General features: G+C 35.3%; 2 protein-coding genes across 2 annotated transcripts; both read right to left on the bottom strand.

Moving 5' to 3' along the window:
- Positions 1-3,667: 3,667 nt before the first annotated feature.
- LOC143447555 (uncharacterized) lies at positions 3,668-12,788 on the bottom strand. The gene is made up of 21 exons (XM_076947755.1): positions 11,729-12,788; positions 11,507-11,541; positions 11,240-11,379; positions 10,772-10,867; positions 10,520-10,639; positions 10,307-10,435; positions 10,064-10,226; positions 9,876-9,983; positions 8,451-8,627; positions 8,229-8,311; positions 8,020-8,122; positions 7,784-7,902; positions 7,640-7,711; positions 7,474-7,532; positions 7,088-7,135; positions 6,763-6,842; positions 6,312-6,427; positions 6,053-6,170; positions 5,673-5,798; positions 5,332-5,421; positions 3,668-5,226 (listed from the first exon to the last, which is right to left on the bottom strand). Exons 1-21 carry the CDS (start codon positions 11,872-11,874, stop codon positions 4,946-4,948), a joined length of 2,409 nt encoding a protein of 802 aa, XP_076803870.1. The 5' UTR covers positions 11,875-12,788; the 3' UTR covers positions 3,668-4,945.
- LOC143447554 (DNA-directed RNA polymerase I subunit RPA2-like) lies at positions 11,951-17,592 on the bottom strand. Its single transcript, XM_076947754.1, has one exon. It carries the CDS (start codon positions 16,253-16,255, stop codon positions 12,824-12,826), a length of 3,432 nt encoding a protein of 1,143 aa, XP_076803869.1. The 5' UTR covers positions 16,256-17,592; the 3' UTR covers positions 11,951-12,823.
- Between the last annotated feature and the right edge of the window lie 1,762 nt (positions 17,593-19,354).

Genomic DNA, 19,354 nt, shown 5'->3' with positions numbered 1-19,354 from the left:
GTTCGACTTAAATTTGTTGTTAGCAAATGCACCATGTAAAGATGGTCAGTCTATATATTAATTTGTAATGTTGCACACCCTTGAAGGTTTTCAAGCATTGGAGAAGGACAATGTACTTTTATACATAATCCACCAAATAAATCGCTCATATCGAGCATAGATATTTGCCTCCATGGATATTTTAGGAAGAGTCAATTCTTGTTAACAAAATTAATAAAAAACATACAAATTATTTTCAGGGAAAACGGTTGAAATATACAAAAGAATTAGTTTAAAATTATGTGCTCAGTTACTTGACAACACAATATAATTCAACAAAGTTTGTTCTTTTTGTGAAGCAAACTATGTGAGAAAATTAGAAACTACTTTAATATTTGGGTTCATCGACAACCAAATAACATCAAACATGAAAAGCTGATAGTCAGTACGTAGATAAATTAAAAAAATTATTAATCATTTTATTTTAGTTTAATGAAAAGATTAAGAAAATGGGAATATTTGGACATCTTTTGAGCAATAACTCTACTATCAAAATTTGTAACAACTCTAGGAAGGGATTAGGTTGAACATAAAACCTAGTGCAGCCCATTTACGTAAAACAGTAAAAAATGCACAGGAGCCATTCTTACACAGGAGAACTTGGAGAATACGAAAATCAAAAAAGTTAATGTACGGATCATTAAAAACAAGACTAAAATTTTTTGATAATACGCAGGGAAAAATACGAAAATTAGATTGGAATCTTTTGAGATCCAGTTCTTTAGGATTTGTTATTCTGGAATGTGTATCTCTAGATGGAGGTTAGTATGGCCATTAAACCCATACCTTTACACCTTTGAACAGCATAAAAGAGGTTTGCATTGGTTCAAAAGTAAAAAATTTAAAATTTGATTTAAAAAAAATATTCTAGAATAGTGAAGTATTCTACTTTGCACATCCCTATACAAATTTTGGCCCTATACAAATTTTGTTGTACAAAATGTTAGCATCAGCTAGTATGTTGTGTAAATCACAGTAAGTTTCAAGTTAAATGAAATAAACTGAACACAGTTCACTTGTTTTAACTTTTGTTCTATAAAATGAAGTTAAAACTGATGAAATACAGAAAAAAGTATCTTAATTTACTCCAAAGTATGTTGATTTGCTTTGGCAAAATATTTTATAACGGATTTATTCTTGTTAACAAAATTAATAACAATCATACAAATTATCTTAAGGAAAAATCAACTGAAATACGGAAAGGAATACTTTGTGATAAGTTTTATCACGTAACAAAAATTATTTGGAGACCTTAAAGCTAATTTAATATTTGGCTTCATCAACTGATTTGCATTTCCAACAACAAAAGCTTTCCATTAGGAAATACACATTTAAGAAAATTAATTATACATCACTTGTGCTGTGGTAATGGTGTCAATCAACCATGGAAGGTTGAAAACAATCACTGTGCAAAATAAACTCATCACAGATCACATTAATAATCACGTTTTAATGTAATAGCACAGCGTGGTCCAACTGCAGGCCCGCGGGCCAAAGTTGGCCCGCGAGCACCGATTTTTTGGCCCACGAACTGATAGTCAGCTTTGATAGTCGCTATTGTCGAGGAAGAACCTCGACCGCAGATGTCACATTGATCAGCATTTAATAGCTAAGTAGCTAAATAGCTAAGCTCTTCAGTTCTAATTTAAAAACATTGGCCCGCAAGATAAAAAAATTTTCTGATTTTGGCCCGCGATGAAAAGAAGTTGGACCACGCTGTAATAGCACATCTACTGAAGTATAATCATATTTTGAAAACCTACAAGTAGCTATTTATAAACTTAACTGAATGCAACTTATTTAATTGTAAAATGTGGTACTAATTTTAGTAAGGCAGTACTGTACATATTAAATTCAAAAGGGTATTTTAGTAATTTCTTACAAGGTAACACTCCTTCACAACTACAAACATTACTCAAGGCATCAAAAAAAAGAATTGTATCAAAAATCAATCACATGAGTGTTAAAAGATTGCAAACTACCGTCACGAAACCAAAGTTTAAAAGTCATTTTAATTACAGCAAAATGATTTAAAACATTTACAAATGTTTTCATAGAGCACTTAACAACTAACAAAGTCTGCAAGTGTCAGTCTATACATTAATTTATATTGTATTTACTTAAAAGTACATATGTCGTAAGAAACAATTCTGAGATTTCGGGCCATACCTTATCTAAATGATGATTCAGTTGAAGGTGGTGACTGGTTTTATGATGCACACACTCCTTGTGGAATCTGCCCAGATGGTTTTGCTGCCCATGCTTGCAAGAATCTTCTTGGAAGGGGAGAACCTGCACAAAACAGACTATGGTTTATATAGCCCATAGGCAAAAAGATAAAGAAACACCAACCAATGACTATGCTTATCATTGCAAGGATCCTCAGAAAGATGGTTCGTTATGAAGAATTAATGTGCCAAGCTGTAAGTTAGACCTGAAATTGATGCTTTGTATGTTTCAAATGAAGAAAAACAACACTTGGTTGCACTGATGAGTCACAATTCACTCTATGAGTCACAGTATTCTCTATTGCCATAATCTATTATGAAATAGGAGTGGCAGCAACTGTTAAGAGCCTGACAGTGACTGCACTGAAGATGTGGTGAAGTTTTTGAAAAACCAAAATACATCAATTGGAAATAAAACAATTAAAGTCGGCGCTCAAATAAATCACACCAAGAGTTTTATTGGGACAAAAACAATTTGCTGAAGCCATAGATGCTGAAGAAAAAGCAATAATGGAGCAGTGTAACAAACACAATATTGCTGTAGAATTGCAAAGTAAATGCATTGAACCGATGGATGTCGTTTTTTTTACTTGAGAAAAACATCAACAAGTATTACAATGTTTTGCAAAAGTGTGAGATTGAGAGAACGATGAGAGAAAAATTTGGCCCAAAACAACAAAAATCCAACAGCAAAGACCTTGATTAACTTCTACGATCGACTAAGCTATGCATTGCAATGGGCATCAAAAAAGGAGCTTACAACAACAAAAAGATCCTAAACTAAATTGAAAAAATGAATCGCCAACTTTTTGTTTAAGTAATGACTTCATAACACAAAAAAGTAAATACAAGCGTAAATAGGCATTTTGCAAAGTTATAACCATTACTTTTGCACAAACTGCAGAACCAACATCAAATAGGTATCCAGCAAGTTTTTCTAGGGTCTTTTACTTAGTTGGGAAACTGTGGCCACAAGGCCTGTGATTCTGTGTTGTATTATTGTTCTAAATTAACATTGATATTTACTGTGCATCAGATTATTACAGAAAAGTATCTAGTTACAAAAAGTATTATGGTCTAGTCGGCAAAAATAAGATTCTTGCCAAAAACAAAATGTCCAAGCATGCTTGTCAAAAGCCTACAGTATCAAACATTTTTTTCCACTAAAAAGTCTCAGATACGGTGCATGCAAAATGTAACTTAAATATAATGACTGGCTAATTAACAAATTAAGTTATCATACTTATGTTACCATAGCAAAGCAAAACGTTGCATACCTTTGTACGTGTTAACTGTAATTGTTACGAAAACAATGCATTATTTTGTTGACTAGTAAACTACAAGCATATTATTGTTTGTTTTACATGAAGTGTTACGCTTTATGAAACAGACTGAGTGCATAAAACTCATTGATTGGTTTATTTTATTGAATGAAGACTCGCGAAAATACACAAGGGAAGATCACATGACCACGATAATATCAACTCAACAGGTCTCTTACAATACATAGAAATCTAATTACTTTCGTATGATAAATAACAATTAATTACCAAGTGTGGATATTTCATTCTGTCGTTAATTTTATGAAGAATTATTTATTGTTAACATAATTATTAAAAATCACACGAATTTACTTAAGAGTAAAACATCTAAATTATAGAAAGGAATACTTTAAAATTACTTGCACAGTCACTTGATAAAAAAATTTCATTCGGAAGCAAAATAATTGATTTTGTTAACTTAAAATTTGGTTTCATCAACAACAAAATATTAACTGATATCGACTATCAATTGAATATGTATAAAAGGTTACAATCATTAAATTAAAAATTGCGAAAATTTGCATCATATCCCGGGTGATGTGGTTTTCATTAACCTCGAACTTTGACAAAATGGTTGCACATAATAAAAAAAACATATAGAAATCATATTTTATAGTAACAGAAAACCTTTCAGAGCATCACTGAACGTTTTAAAGTTGTGTAGCACGTACACCAATTTCTGAACAGATTTCAATGCTAAATCATCAAAGCTTATGTATATATTGACTTTAGTACCAAGTTCAGTAAATTCTGATTTAATACAGTGGCTTGGAAATCTCACAAAGCATTAGTGGACTACAATCTACAACAACTCTAGTACTAATTATTGCAATGAACAGCAAAACATCGTAAAATTAGGTCAGGAAATTATTAGATACGGGCAGCAAGCAAGATTTCAAAGATAATTTCATCACAACTAATTAATTCGCAAAATATATACAAACGTGTCTGTAAATCATGAAGAAGAACAACATGTATTAGCCCACGTACAAAGTACATACAATTACTCACCAGAAACCAGAGCACAAACAGTAATATAACCAAAGTACCTTTAGACAACAGAAATACTTAACAATTTGACAATTATAAGTGTGCAAAAATACATGCATGCAGGTCACCATCACAAAATTATATTGATGTAAATTTAGAGAACAAACACTTCTGTCCAACAATGACCAAACAAGATACAAGATAATTTTGCTTTGGGCATGTACTATTTTCTGTTCGAGTACAGAACAGTGCAATGTTGTTGAAAATATACAGTGGAAGCGCGCTGAGCTGAGTTGGTGTTGAAGGTTTTAAAATGCTGTAGCTTCAAAGCAGTGTTACTATTTGACTAACACGAAAACAGTCAAGTTAAGATTTTGGAGTTCTCTTTTTCCCTTTAATAATGTCTTTGAAGCTTCGACTTCTTTTCATTTTGGGCGTGGCCACTTCCAACGAACTTTCGGCAAGCTCATTTTCGTTTTTAGTCAAACTCCCTTCATTAAGTGACCCAGTGTTACCAGACGATGATCTTTTCGATTTTCCTTTTTTGCTTTTAGTCATCTTTGAAAAGAGTTTTGTCATGCTCGGACTTTTCTTCTTCTGCCGGATGCTGTTCTGTGGAACTTGGAGGATTTCTGTTGTCAGTGAATCTGCAACATTCAGTGCATTTCTAACAACTTCTACACATCAGCACAAAACGAGGTGGTACGTTGATTACCAAACCAATCAGAAATTTAACAAGTTCATTAACGTACCGGCTTCTCCCTCCACCACAAGAGAATTACGATGTTCCTTGTGTTTCTTGTCACCACCGAATATCAAACTTCTTGTACGACGAACTCGAGCTGTGGATACAATCATCACTTCAGCACAAACAGACATCACATAAACATAACATTCATAATACTCTAATTCTGCTAACGTTGTTATAGAATTGTCGCACATGGTTGACACTTTTAATTACCAATAGCTGACATACTCACAAACATCAAATCATTGGAAAAATAAAACCATGTCATCAAAGGCTGAGGCTACGTTTCACACATTTTGACATGCGTTTATCCTCGTTAGTAAAACAACGCATGAAATCTCTTACCATCGCCGTGCTTCACTTTCTGAGTGGCAGATCTCAAACGAACCTCACCACTAAGCGAATTGCTCTCTGACGTGTCGACGTGAGATGAAGGATTAGGTGGAAAGGTTTCAACTTTTTCGTCTTGTTCTAATTAGCATAGACAACTTATAATGTCAATTATAATTCAGCTATGAAAAACATTTAAATCTAAGAAAAAAAAATTATTTTACTCAAACGGAAAAATTTTATATTTACTTTTGCATAAAATATACAAGCATTGAAACATGTCACTGGCATTAACAGTTGAAAACAACAATAATGGTGGTTTAATTTATAAACAAATTAACAGCACTATGCAAGGTAAAACTAAAAACACATTTGAACTGGTAACAATTCGGCACCTTCTTCAGTTGAAAACACTGTGTTGTCAGCAACTGAATCACTGTTGGATGCAGATGCCACCTCGTTCTGCTGTGATTGGTCAATTTCTTCCACAGGGGGCTCCATAGAAGCGTCGTTCTGTTTTAAACCAAAATTAAAAAATTTAGCTGAAGACTTATCATCGTTGTACAAGGATTATCTTAACCCATAAAGCACAAAAATTTAGATAATTTGCTGGTATTCTTGGTGTAAGGTGTTATACACAGAGGCTGTCATCACCTTTCCAACAGCGGTGATCATGATCTTTGTCTTTATTCCAACAGGTTTGTTCTGGTTTGGTTTAGCAAGGTCTTTCATTGCATTTTCAACAACAGAACCAGTGTTGTAACTCACACCTGTAAAAGCAAGTGTGATTAAGGGTTACACGTTTCAGCACAATATAGCACCACCAGTCCACTAGTGTATATTAAGATTTTGGAAAAGTGATTTCTACTTTTCCAGACAGCTAGCTGTAATAATTCCATGCTAGCAGACTCCGAACTTCAAAATCGTTACTTAACAAACTATTTATGAGCAGTAAAAGTATAATCCGCCTCTAGCGTTGGGAACCACTTCTTTAGAATACAGCTCAAGCCTATCATAACAAAATATAGCACAGTGGTGTAAAATACCAACAATGAGAGCATTTCACTTATGCTGGTACGGTAAGTAACAATAATAGTATTTTCACCTGTAACTTGAGAATCTTCGATTTTTACAACTGGTTTTTGTTGCTCGGTACCATTTCTGTTTTGACTTCTCGTAGGTGAACTGTAATAGAAGAATGCAATAAGGTAATATTTACTAACGCAGCTATCCGATATTACAAAGCATAATTCAAGATGAGCGGATTGGGGTTATTCAACTATATACGGCTTAAATTCAATAATACATATTCAAATAGACAGCAAAGGTTTAAATACAACGCATGTATGCAGACTGATGCAGACTGCAGCACTGAAAAAATAAATTAGACACAAGAACAAAACAAAAATTTAAGTCAGGAAACATCTTACCCTTTGACTTTTTTCACCATCGTCACTTTTGTTTCATTGACAGATGGTCTTAACAAAATTGAATAATTAAAAATAAAATAAAAATAATGTTATGTTTTCTTTACAGTGAGAAACAACTAACGTTGAATAAAACGTTCTTAGGTACCATGACCACACCGTTAAGGCATTATGTAATGACTATGAATATAAAATGAATACATGTATTGCTACTACACCAAGCAGCGCAGTTATACTAAGAAACGTCTGTATATTGAAATCCTTTGAAATGGTATGAATAAGTTTGGCTTCAGTCAAAAAAAAATTGCAAGAGACAGAAAGATAGGTGTGAAGGAGCTAGGTGTGATGATATTTATTTGATTTCGATTATGCTAAACAATTAGACTAACTTCAACAGTTTGCTTTCCTCGGTTGTTTGCTTGGTTGTTTCAATAAACTTCTTCCTGACCTACACAAAAACATTCTACTGTTGAAATAATTAACATTTTATTCAAGTACACTGTTTGCATTAAAATCTACACAAGATCGGTTGCACTGCTTGTGAAGATGCCATACCTCTGCGCTTGCGTGAGATCGCTGGGGAGTCGAGAAGCTGTTGCGCTTGCTACTGTTTTCAATGATCATAAACTAGTTGAGGAAGCAAATAATTTTAGACGAAAACATTGCGATGATTTCTATGAGAAGCTGCATTCTACTAACTTCTAAACAGATTGAGCCGATTTGTTTCTCGTCATTGTTTAGAAGAGGAACTGTCGGTCGTGTTGAATGGTCCATGTCGATTGAATCGATCATTATTGATGCCCGTGCAACAAACACACCTAAATGTATGTAAAACAAACACTTAGATTGCGTTTCAATTAATATTTATATTGCAACCAATAACAATTTATCAACAAAAAAAACTCGTCAAAAAACTTTAAATCAACCAAAAATACCCTTTTCTTGGCTGGGGGCTCTTGATTTTGATGCGAGGGTAATTTTAAGCTGTGATGAGCGGGAGCTGAGATCAAAGGTTGTCTTGTCATTGCATGAAACGTCCTTGAAAAATTGAACATGCACAATAACAAGAATAGTGTATGATGAGATGAAGACTTTTTTGTCTGTTACCGTTTAAACATTACACAGAGTCTGTAACATCTTTTACCATTCTCTGATGAGGAAGGTCTATTTCAAAACAGACGGAAAGTTTGCGCTCCGCTGTAGTCTTCACGCCATCGATATCAATCACTAAGATCGATATTTGTAGTTATGACATGTTGTATTTTTTTTTAAGTCAACGTTGATATCACCAATTCGTGTTATAGAAACAGCAATGATTTTTTGTAATTGAATTAACCTTACGTTTGTGGTTAAAGCAGCAAAATACCTTTCACTTGTAGTCTTTTTTCACGAAATCGTATCGGCTTTGCTGGACCTCGACCAGATGGAGATCGTACAAGTCCACTAAGAGAGCCCAAACTTCCACCGAGAACTTTCGATGAATTGCAAAAATCTTGCAAGACATTTCCGTTAGATAGCGGCGTTGAAGCTCGGCTAACTGGAACTGTTAAACAGATAAGCATACATAGACATAACATAAATATAACAGCACACCATTTGCATTTTGCCATTCAAGTACAAATATTACACGTTAGCATCAGAGCAGTATGCCATGATAGCAATGTACATTATTCTTCATTTTCTATGCTACTGTTGCTGAATGACATTGTAATAACCCGGCTAAAAGACTCATCTAACTCATAAATCATCCACAATAATAAGCTAAATTTCAAGAAAGTTTAAATATAAGAAGCCGCAAATGTTTTCTTAACATTTTTACATTTTGTTTTATTCTTCACCTTGGGTTCCTACATCTGATTTGTCTGTTTTGTGGCAGTCAAACCTGTCATGTTTCAGGGCGTTTTGATAATGACATAGGCGTTGCATCTATGCAAACAGTAGTTAAGTTTACTCATTTCAATAATTTTATTATTTAGGCAACAATTTGTTAGGTTGACATATTCATGAATGAGCTGCTGTTTTGCTGGACCTGAGCTATCACTTTTAAGTTTCTCTTTACTTTGAACTGTGAATTGCTTTTTTTAAACAATATACCTACGTTTCTAGTTTATTTAATTTCTTTGGAAATGCAGCGGCAGCGTAAATTTACATTCAGACTCAATATTTAGCCTTATATGAAAATAATTACAATTAAATCAGTTAAAAAGAACCACAACAAAATAAATTATGCCCACGGGTATAATCACTTGTGGATGTAATTCAGTGGTCACAGTCGTTCTAGTCAAATAAGAACAGATGGATTTCTGTAATTTCCCTTGGTATTTGCAGCATCAATGGCAAAGAAAACGGACTTGTTTCTCTCCACGAATGATCACTATTTGACTGATACACTGCCCAAGTACATTTACCCAAAAAACTGCTGGCTGATAAAAGTGATATGCTTTGTGAATGCCAATCAGAACAAAGGCCTATAAGAACACCCAGTCAATCATTAGGGGAATTAGCTTGTTGTTACTTTTAAATTTCTCTTTTTGTTAGCTGTTAATTTTTAAATTGTTTAACTACAATAGTTATGTTATGCTTTTGTTATGTTTCTTTCTGGGAGATTTCCAATTTAGTTCTCAGCTATTATTGAGCAATGAACTACAAATAAAACCATTACCAATGAATATTAAACGCTCTTAACCAGATTGTGGGTATTTTCAATGCAACATTTCCTTTGCTAATGTTGTTTGGTGGGCAATAAAAAGGAAGGAAACCATTAATAGAACCACAAAGTAAATTTACACACCACTATTGCTGAGTAGGTCGAGCTGCTTTTGTCTTCTATTGGTTTCTGGTTCATCGACCACGTGCCCATCACTCAAACTTCGAGACACTCTTGGTGTGGGAAGTGGGTCTTTATGACAAAACAATCAAAATCACTTTCAATAACAGGCAATGAATGAAGAGCTTAAGCTGGCAATCAAAGTAAATCACCTTTTACATCCTTGTATATTGATTCGGTGTCACTGTCACCATAGCAACTCTCCTCCTCGTGACATGTGCCTTCGTTAGCGATTGGATTGGTCGAATTATTCATGTAGAATTTAAATTGAAATGTCGTGTTAAGCACGGCATTTTGAAGGGCGTCAGCTATGGCCTGCAAAAATATAAGACAAGTTCATGGCGTTTTATCTTTATGATATTATAATACTTCTTGATATTAAGAACTTTTCTCACTTGTGGTGGAACTGAAACTGTAGTGCCTTTTGTCAGAGGTTTCATGTTAAAGCGAAACATGGGTTTCTCTTCAGTAGGTGTAAATTTTAAACTAACTTCATGTCCATTACGGGACAATTTGACAGAAAACTGAAATATAACAAATCAGCAAAACAGTAACTACATTATTAAACAATTCATCACGAAATCATTAATCAAGAAGCACCATTTTACCCAGCAGTGAAATTGCATGACAATCGCTGAATAAGTCGAAGAAATAGTGGAGTTTTTCTTGCTCTCTTCGACGGTGACCATAAAACCAAAATCAGAGCTTTCAAGCATGATCCTTGCGTGCTGAAAATGTTAACGAGCCATGATGATATCATACAGGCGTTAAAAAATGTCAAAATCATGAAACCAATCAAAACAGGATATAAAAAAGACGGATTTTCAACACTGTCATAGAGAAACGTGAAAGTAACTTACAATAGTATTGCTGATCCTCTTTAGTTGTGCTATCTCTTTTATCAAAGGTGGAGATGAACCTTCCCTTAATCCAAATATTAAGCTGCCAAATTTGTTCTACAAAAGTTTTTATTTCATTTCTGTGTTTAATTTGATCCACGCAAAATATGCTAATAAACAATGTTATAGTTCCTGTCTCACAATTAGTTGTGTTATATATACGCCTGATGTCAAGACTAAGTTCTAATTTAACATTAACATGTAGAAACGTTAAGTCAATAAAAACTAGCGCACTACTTAAAAAGACAATCCTCTTTAACCTGGTACTTATATAAAAATACGAAATCAAGAACTGATGAATTTGTTACAACAATAACAAACGGCCCAGAAAATGGTATAAAAAAACTTGCCCAGTCTCAATTGCTTTTAAGTATTTCTACACCGTATAATATCATAACTAAGCTATGATACCGTAAATATTAAACAAACCTGTTGCTGGGCAAGATGAATATTTAAATCCTGAATCCAACGTTCCACGGCCTGTGGAAGATGTTGAGGTGATGTCACAAACCACCAAACAATCAGCTGGTTGGCCCAGGTCAGGTGTTTGACGGTGACTTTGCCAGACTCTGGAAATGTATAAATTTCTTCTTAAGGTTTTAACATGAAATGAAAGCAGATGAAAGTGCGATACTCTTGAACGTTTAACATCAGTTCTATGTCTTATCAATCATTTTAGTCTCTTCACTATTGTACCTGGATCCAGTAAATTCTTTTTTTCATTTTCATTTCTGAAAACATAATATAACCATTCATTAACATGATATAACCAAAACAACACACATTCACATATGTGTTATAACTTGACATCAAAATCATCAACCAATAAAAGAAAGTTGAACAGAAAGACAAAGCACTGCAGTGTATTGAAGCACTGTGTACAGTTAAACAAAATTTGACAAGCTGGGTCAAACTCACCGGATTTGACGGTAAAGATAAACCACCATTAACACCGCTGCCACCGCCACGACCACTTGCAACGGGATAGATATGCTGTCCTCTGGCAGGACGTTTTTTGGAACCAGCCATCCAATTCTATGCAAGATTGCAGCAATTACTGCCATTTTAACAATGACACTTTCACATCTGATACAAAATGGATTCACAAATCCTTCCTATACCATATTATAATCCTGTAACCTGCACAATGGGATTTGACAGGCACATTACCAAACATTTTGACAACCGTGGCAGTTAGAAAAATTGCAGTAATATAATGAACAACAGACAGTTGATGATTAGTTCAATGATTATTTAGCAGCTTTTATAAAATCACCTAAAAAACATAAATAAGAAACATGCAATATATTCTAACTTTCCGACACATCGATTCAATCAACAAAACGAATTAATGCATTGCCATGGGCTTAAATTAAACAATCTCGACAACCTATATTTGGCAATTCTCCAAGTGTATATGGTACAGAAAAATTAAATCACTTGTTTTATATCTAATCTTTCTTTACGTTAAAGCAGATCAAGCAGAAACCAAGATGAAGAAACCTAAATTGCTTATTCTATGAATCACCTCACAATAAAAGCTGCCTGTTTAGTTTATAACAAAATCAAATGAAACACAAATTGAAAAGACATTTTAAAACAAACCATCTGTGGTAGGCTTTACGGTAAGTAAAGCAATAGAAGCATCAATGATTAATGAGCTAGAGTCTGCAAAGCAACTACCTCTTATACAGAAAAGTAAAAAAGCACCATAGTAACACAAGCATTGATGTGTTTACATGTCGCTTTGAGCCAAAAACCTTCTGCTGTAATTTAATCTGTGCAAAAACCTGGAGATCTGATAAGAGCTTTTATCTGTCGATATTAATGTAATAATCTTTCATGTTCCATCATTACTTGAATTTCAATATGCTTTGAAATTAAATCCAGTTAAGCTTACAGAAATTAAAAAGTGGATTAACAGAAAGAAATATTGAACTACATAATGCGGCAGTGTTTTATCATCCAAACCAAATCCAGTATCAAACTTTGTGAAAATTTATCGATACATGACTATTTCACAGTCATGATAGTTTTAATGTTCATAGCAGCAAGTTCACTGACTAGATAACGATATACAAACGGTATGTCAATGAGCGCCATGAAGTCAGATGTTTGGCAAACAGTGCAAAACCAACGCTTCTTTTCTCCACGATGGTGACTCCCCGGTTTATTCTCCAGCACGGGAGATAAAAGACTTCCACATTTTTCACATAAATATGCCTGGGAATAGTCAGAGCTTGTGAGAAGTCTGTCATGTAAAAGCATCGCGCAACCGTGAGCCAGCAAGGCGTCACGCTCCATTTCACCAAAACGAATGCCACCAGCACGCTTCCTTCCTTTAATAGGTTGTTGCGTGATCATGTCAACTGGTCCTGTGGTACGCACTTGAAATTTGTCTGAGACCATGTGCCTGAGTCGTTGATAATAAACAATGCCGATAAATATTTCAGCTTCAAGTTCAAGTCCACTGACACCGCTGTAAAGAGTCTCTGTCCCGTAATAATTGAATCCAGCTTTTGTTAGAAGTTCTCCAAAATGTTCAATCGCCGGCTGTTCTTCAGTGAATGTAAATGGTGTGGCATCATAGCAGTGTCCGTGTGAAGCCGCGGCTTTCCCAGCCATGCTCTCAATCATCATTCCAATGGTCATACGAGATGGAAAACCATGAGGATTGAAAATAATGTCTGGAAACATGCCACTCTCTGTAAATGGGATGCTTTCAACTGGCCATAACTGAGAGCAAATTCCCTTCTGCCCGTGTCGACTGGCAAACTTGTCCCCAATGATGGGGTTACGTTGAATTCGAAGAACAATTCCAACTCTCTTGAAGTGGCCAGTACCTGTATTGTTGCTGAGCAGGCGGACACTATCCACGTATGCAGTCTCTTGACCTTTGAACCTAATTATCTTCATTTCACCTGTGCCATGATCAATGTAACTGTAATAATCATCTCCGTCAACTAAACGTTGGCCGACCGCAGGAAGGCCGTCAGCTCCGAGATGACTTTTAGCTAGGCGTGGATCGTTTGGGTTCACACCAAATGTAACATTTACAGTTCTATCTCCAACTTTGGTGGAAAGGTCAATGATTTCTGACTTATAGATGCTGCCATATCCAAAACCTCTGTCAAAACTTGCTTTGTTTAAAATCATTGCATCTTCCATGTCATAGCCGGTGTAGCTGATTACGGCTACAACTGCATTAGTTCCAAATGGAAAATTGTCCATTTTGTAATGGTCGTACATATAAGGACGAACAATTGCTGCTTGTGGAGATTGTACCCTATAAAGCTTATTGTCCGCACGATACGCTAACGCCTGGCAAGGTGTGCCCATTGTTTGCTTACCCATCTGACACTGGTACATGTTCCTAGGTGATTGGTTGTGGTCAGAAAAAGGGGTCATAGATGCAACGGCGCTTAAAATTGAATGCTGAGTTAATTCTTGATGTGTGGTCAAGTGATGGGCTTCCTCTGGGATAATACAAATGTTCATATAAACTTGTTCAAATGTCCCAATCATTTCGACAGTTCCAGTGGACAAATTCATCACTGGTCTCACCATCCTAGCAGCTTCTGTCAGCAAATAAAGACCTGGATATTGAGTTGCTTTCCCGGTATATTCAATCAAGCATATCTCTAATGTAGCAGGGATATTTTCTTCTGCTTTCGCTTTCTTGAAACGTAAGGTATCAGCTACATTCTTAGCAATGTCTACAGGTAGCCAACCTGTTAGATTACCGTTCAACAAAACTGGGTAAAACGTTGCACTGCCATAGACTTGTGTGGAATCTGGTAAGACCATGCCTAGTCTGTGCAGTAAAGGTTGAATGACTTCAGCGGGGGAAGGGTGCGTTACCACCTCACATAAATGACTCATGTGGTTCATTAGGCCGCACGGGGAACCGTCGGGTGTGTGGACTGGGCATAAAAAACCCCAGGATTCAGGTAACAGCTTACGCACGCTTGTAGTACGCATCTGAGCAAAGAAAGCACCCCTATGAACGCAGCGGAAGTGAGATATGTACCGCATGTAGTTCAGCTTATCTGCAATAACAGCTAAACCAGAAAACTGCATGAGACCCAGCCCGGAACTTGTCACTAAATTACCTGTTGCCATCATGTAGCTCATCGCATTGGTTACATCTGAAACACCGCTCATGCAATTTTGAACAAATGGAAGTCCAAAAGATCCGAAAGTTGACTTGGATTGTGCAATTGCGCTCTTTTTCACAACAACCCTTAAAAGATTTAGAAGCCATAATTCAAGTTTCTCCTTTAGAACCATTTGGAAAAGATGACCCGGCATAAGAACCTCATGGTTTTGAACAGAATCAGCATTATCGGGCATGCACTTACCCATGGCCATGTCAAAAACTTTGCGCGTCATCAAACACAAAAAGCGAAACTTTTCAGCATTCTGACGTAAGTGGATCAATATTTTATTATCTAACAAGAAGTTGGCCACATCTATGTCACTATACCAATCTGGCTTGCTGAGTTTGACACGAAATTTTTCTCCCAAGTAACGAAGAACATCTTTTTGATTATATATGTTAAATGCTTGCATTTGCCTGAGCATATTTTGAATGCAGCCTGTAAAGTAAGTGTCTTCTTCTTTCGTTTTCGCCATTTCTTCATAAATTTCTTTGTCAGAAAACGGCACTAAAGCTTTAATCAGGAGCATAAGTGGCAAGAAAAACATTTCTTTACGGTGGTACATACAAACACTCACAGTTCCGTTGCTCAAGTAATGAATAACCAAGTTAGCTGTTGTCTGATCGTCGCTCATAGAACGAACTGAAACACCAAATTCAGTGTAATTCTGTCCACGTCCCTTCCAGGATGGCCTAACAATGCCCACTGGATAGTTCCTACGTTGCATAACTAACATCCGAATCACTTTTTCATTTCCATTGATGACAAAATAACCTCCCATTTCCTCAGATTCTTCTTGTCGTTCAACGAGTTGTGTTGGGCTGAGGCCGTTTAAGTTGCATTGAACTGACTTCACCATGATGGGAATGCTTCCAGCGCACCGGGGTACAACGCCCTGCATGACATCATCGATGAAAAACGCGACGTTAACTTGCAACTTTCCCTGATAGGTTGAACCTCTCTGTCGACATTCAGCTGGGAAAACCTGAGTGGTACGACAGTTACGAAACCCATCGTCGACTTTTGGTTTCTCAATTGCGGCATCCACAAGAGAAAATGCTATTCTTCGTCCATTGACCAATGACTCAACTGGCGTAATCCCTTTTGCCAACAACTTAACGCCGTGATTGACAAACCAGTTAAAGGAATCAACGTGAGGTTTAGTGAGATCTTGCAGTGGCTTGTGCTGGGAAGTTGGTGGCTTTGCATAGTTTGGATCAGTAAGATTTCTTAGTGAAGGTTCGATGCACTGGGGCACCTTTGAGTTCAGAGATAACACAGGCATGTTTAATTACATCAGCCTATGAGGACACACCTAAAGTTTTAAACAAACAGAAAAGACATGCAAGTCAGAATGTAATGTCTTTCAAAACTACAAAGCTAAGTTTTAAATGCATGAATGAAATAAATTGTATGTGCACTATCAGTACAAGCATAGTAAACTGGCATAGCTTCCATTTTTATACAGAAATATAAATATTGTTGCTAGTTGCGAAGCAACTTTACAAGTTCAACTGTGAGACTATTAGCAACAGGTAGCTTTCTACAAAGAAGAAATGTTTAAGAGAAATCTTCTTTTTTGTATTTGTAGTTTTCATTATTTTGTAGTTACCTTTATATATGATGTAACAATGACTGCATCTTTCTTACATCTACAACATAGTGCACAACACACTTGAAAGTTGCTAACAGAAAGCTCACCCCTGAAAACATTGGGGTAAATAGAAAAATTAACCAAATACACTGAGCGGATCTCGAGACATTACCATTCCTTGGTTGCTCTTTCATTTTAGCCCATAACTCAAAAACTGCTAATACGATTTTCGTCAAGTTTTCACCATTCATCTTAGAAAATTAAATAAAATCATTTAAGCAAATAAAAAATAGGGTGGTTCCAACCAATGTTCATGTTATAATGAAATAACCCTGTTATCTTTTGAGCTTTTTTGAGAGGAATTCTTCCCGAAAAACAGCAAACTTTTCAATCTAGATCACACCAAAACTTGCATCTTTAAACACACGAATTTTCATCGAATACTGCAGTACTTTCCAGTCGGGTAAATGGAGAGTCAATCCAGTCAGCCAAATAAACAAATCTTTATAACTTTGATATCTGCAAACCATTTCTATTTCTGCAGTTTCCAAACTGTTACCATTTACACTTTTCTTTCGTGTCTATATGATGCTGAATCCTGAAATACCTGCCTATGACAGTATGACTGCTGTTCAGTGTTCATCAGATCATAGAGACATAGACCATTCATCAACGCATCATTTAGGATTCTAAGCTGCACTTAAAGACAGAGTTCATGGAAGATTAATCATTAAAAATGGCAAACGAGAATGTAATGAGTAATAATGCAAACAGCGGCAACCCATCGCTGTATTTGAATAGGCAAGCGCTAAAATTAAACCGACATGAAATTACAACCGCATATAGGCCTAGTGTTACTTTTACTACAACCGTCCATAAGTACTACAATGAAATACCGGTACGCTGTTTGCATAACAGTTTGAGGTTTTGCGTTTTCCAAATGAAATTGATTGAGACTTAGCCGTGAGGTGTAACGGATGACGAACATGTGCTAATAAAGCATAAGTTTTAGCTTGACGCATCATATCTTTCTGTCTTTTGATGTGTTGCGTTGTGTTGTTTCTAAACGCACGCTGCAAATGCAAATAAGATTTCTATGAATGTTGCATTCAGAGTTGTCAACCTAAAGTTTTTAAATAATGCCATTCAAGAAACTTGTCAAAACATGCCAAAGTCTTTTAGTTGAATTTCTACCACCAGGTTGGTTTGATCACAATGAACATTTACAATGAACTGCAAAATTGCTTAGATGCGGTTCTGGTAGAGTTAGTAAAATCAGACGACTGTTGATTTTACCAGAATCTTGGCACACTTTTTCTTCATTGCCTTCTTTATGAGTTAGACCTTTTGGGTTGAAAACCACTCTGTGGCTGTAAAATTAATAAATCAAAACTTAAGCTTTAACAATAATATAGTAATAACCTAAAGTTTAAAAAAATGCAAGCAAATTACCACTGGGGTAAAACACTTCCTATGATGACGTTAAAATGCATTCAATAATGGTCCAATATGTGAGGTATTGCAAAATACAGTCTATTAATTTTTAGTAAAATGCTCAAATTTAATGTTAAAAAAGTTGATTACTGCAACTTAAATGAGCTGTTAACTTAAAAATAACAACTTACCGTTCGTGGAGTGGGCCCAAAAGTCAAAGCCCAATAATTGCAGGACGCAGTTAAAGTTGTCCTAATAAAAGCAAAAATTTTGATTACAAAACTCTTTTCTTACAAATCTTAAAACATAAATTATTTATTTAAGATAACATCATACAAAGTCAGTTTTAGCGCCAATTACTCAGGAAATTTTTTAAGGGCGTTAAAAAGCACGACAAAACGGTTTGCAGGCAGATGATAGTTGGAGACATAGATATTGTATAAATTAGATGTGTAAATAGATTAGATGTATTAACAGTAGGCCTACAATGGTGTTAGTTGATTCAACGCAAAACTTAAAATTGATTGAAGAATTCCGGAGCACAATTTAGGTTTAAGTAAAATTAAGACTTGCTACCTAACCTGCAAAAAGGCGTAAGTTGCAAATTATCAGCAAAAGTGTCAAATACGTAAACAGTATTGTACCTTAAAACAACGTAAGAGCAACATGAGTAAAGAAAGCAATGATTTATTACTTACTTTATTACAACCGTACAGAACTTAAACTACTACTTAACTAAACAGCAGACGTAGAAATTTAACTAATAAAATGGCCTAACCAAATTTTTAGACCTAAAAAAATGTTCAGCACGCCGAAAGCAATGCTCATAGTAGGGCATTTAAGTCACGTGCAACGTTTAATGGAACAACCTAAGACAGATATCAAAACCTATGATAAACTAACAGCGCAATGGAATAACAAAACACAAATAAAAAAAGTAGACGTCACTACTTTAGCATCATAGGAAACTTTAGTTATTTAAGGTTGAATTTAATTTATATTTTGATTAAAAGATAAGTTAGGTTAGTTTTACTATTTTATAACCACTTTTCAAGTAAAGCAAGTGTATGGTGCCAGAACGTATTACTTATATTGAACTTAACTTGGTTTTCTCCTCCTATATAGGGCTTTTTTGACTCGCCAAGTTATATGCAGAAAAGTTTTTAAAACAAAGTAAGTTAGTTGTCGAAAACGAACCAAAGTTATAACAAAAAAAATTAAGTAAAATAAACTAAGTTTATATAGTTAACAGAAAATTATAACGAAGACAACTTCGGATTTTTTGATTTATCTTTTTTATCTGACACACTCCGATTTTTAAATTTCCTTTTAGGAAATTTTCATTTTGCCCAAATT

Source organism: Clavelina lepadiformis, chromosome 2 (assembly GCF_947623445.1).
Source record: "Clavelina lepadiformis chromosome 2, kaClaLepa1.1, whole genome shotgun sequence".
Taxonomy (NCBI): domain Eukaryota; kingdom Metazoa; phylum Chordata; class Ascidiacea; order Aplousobranchia; family Clavelinidae; genus Clavelina; species Clavelina lepadiformis.
The sequence above is the reverse complement of the archived record's forward strand: the minus strand, read 5'-3'. Positions and strand labels throughout refer to the sequence as shown.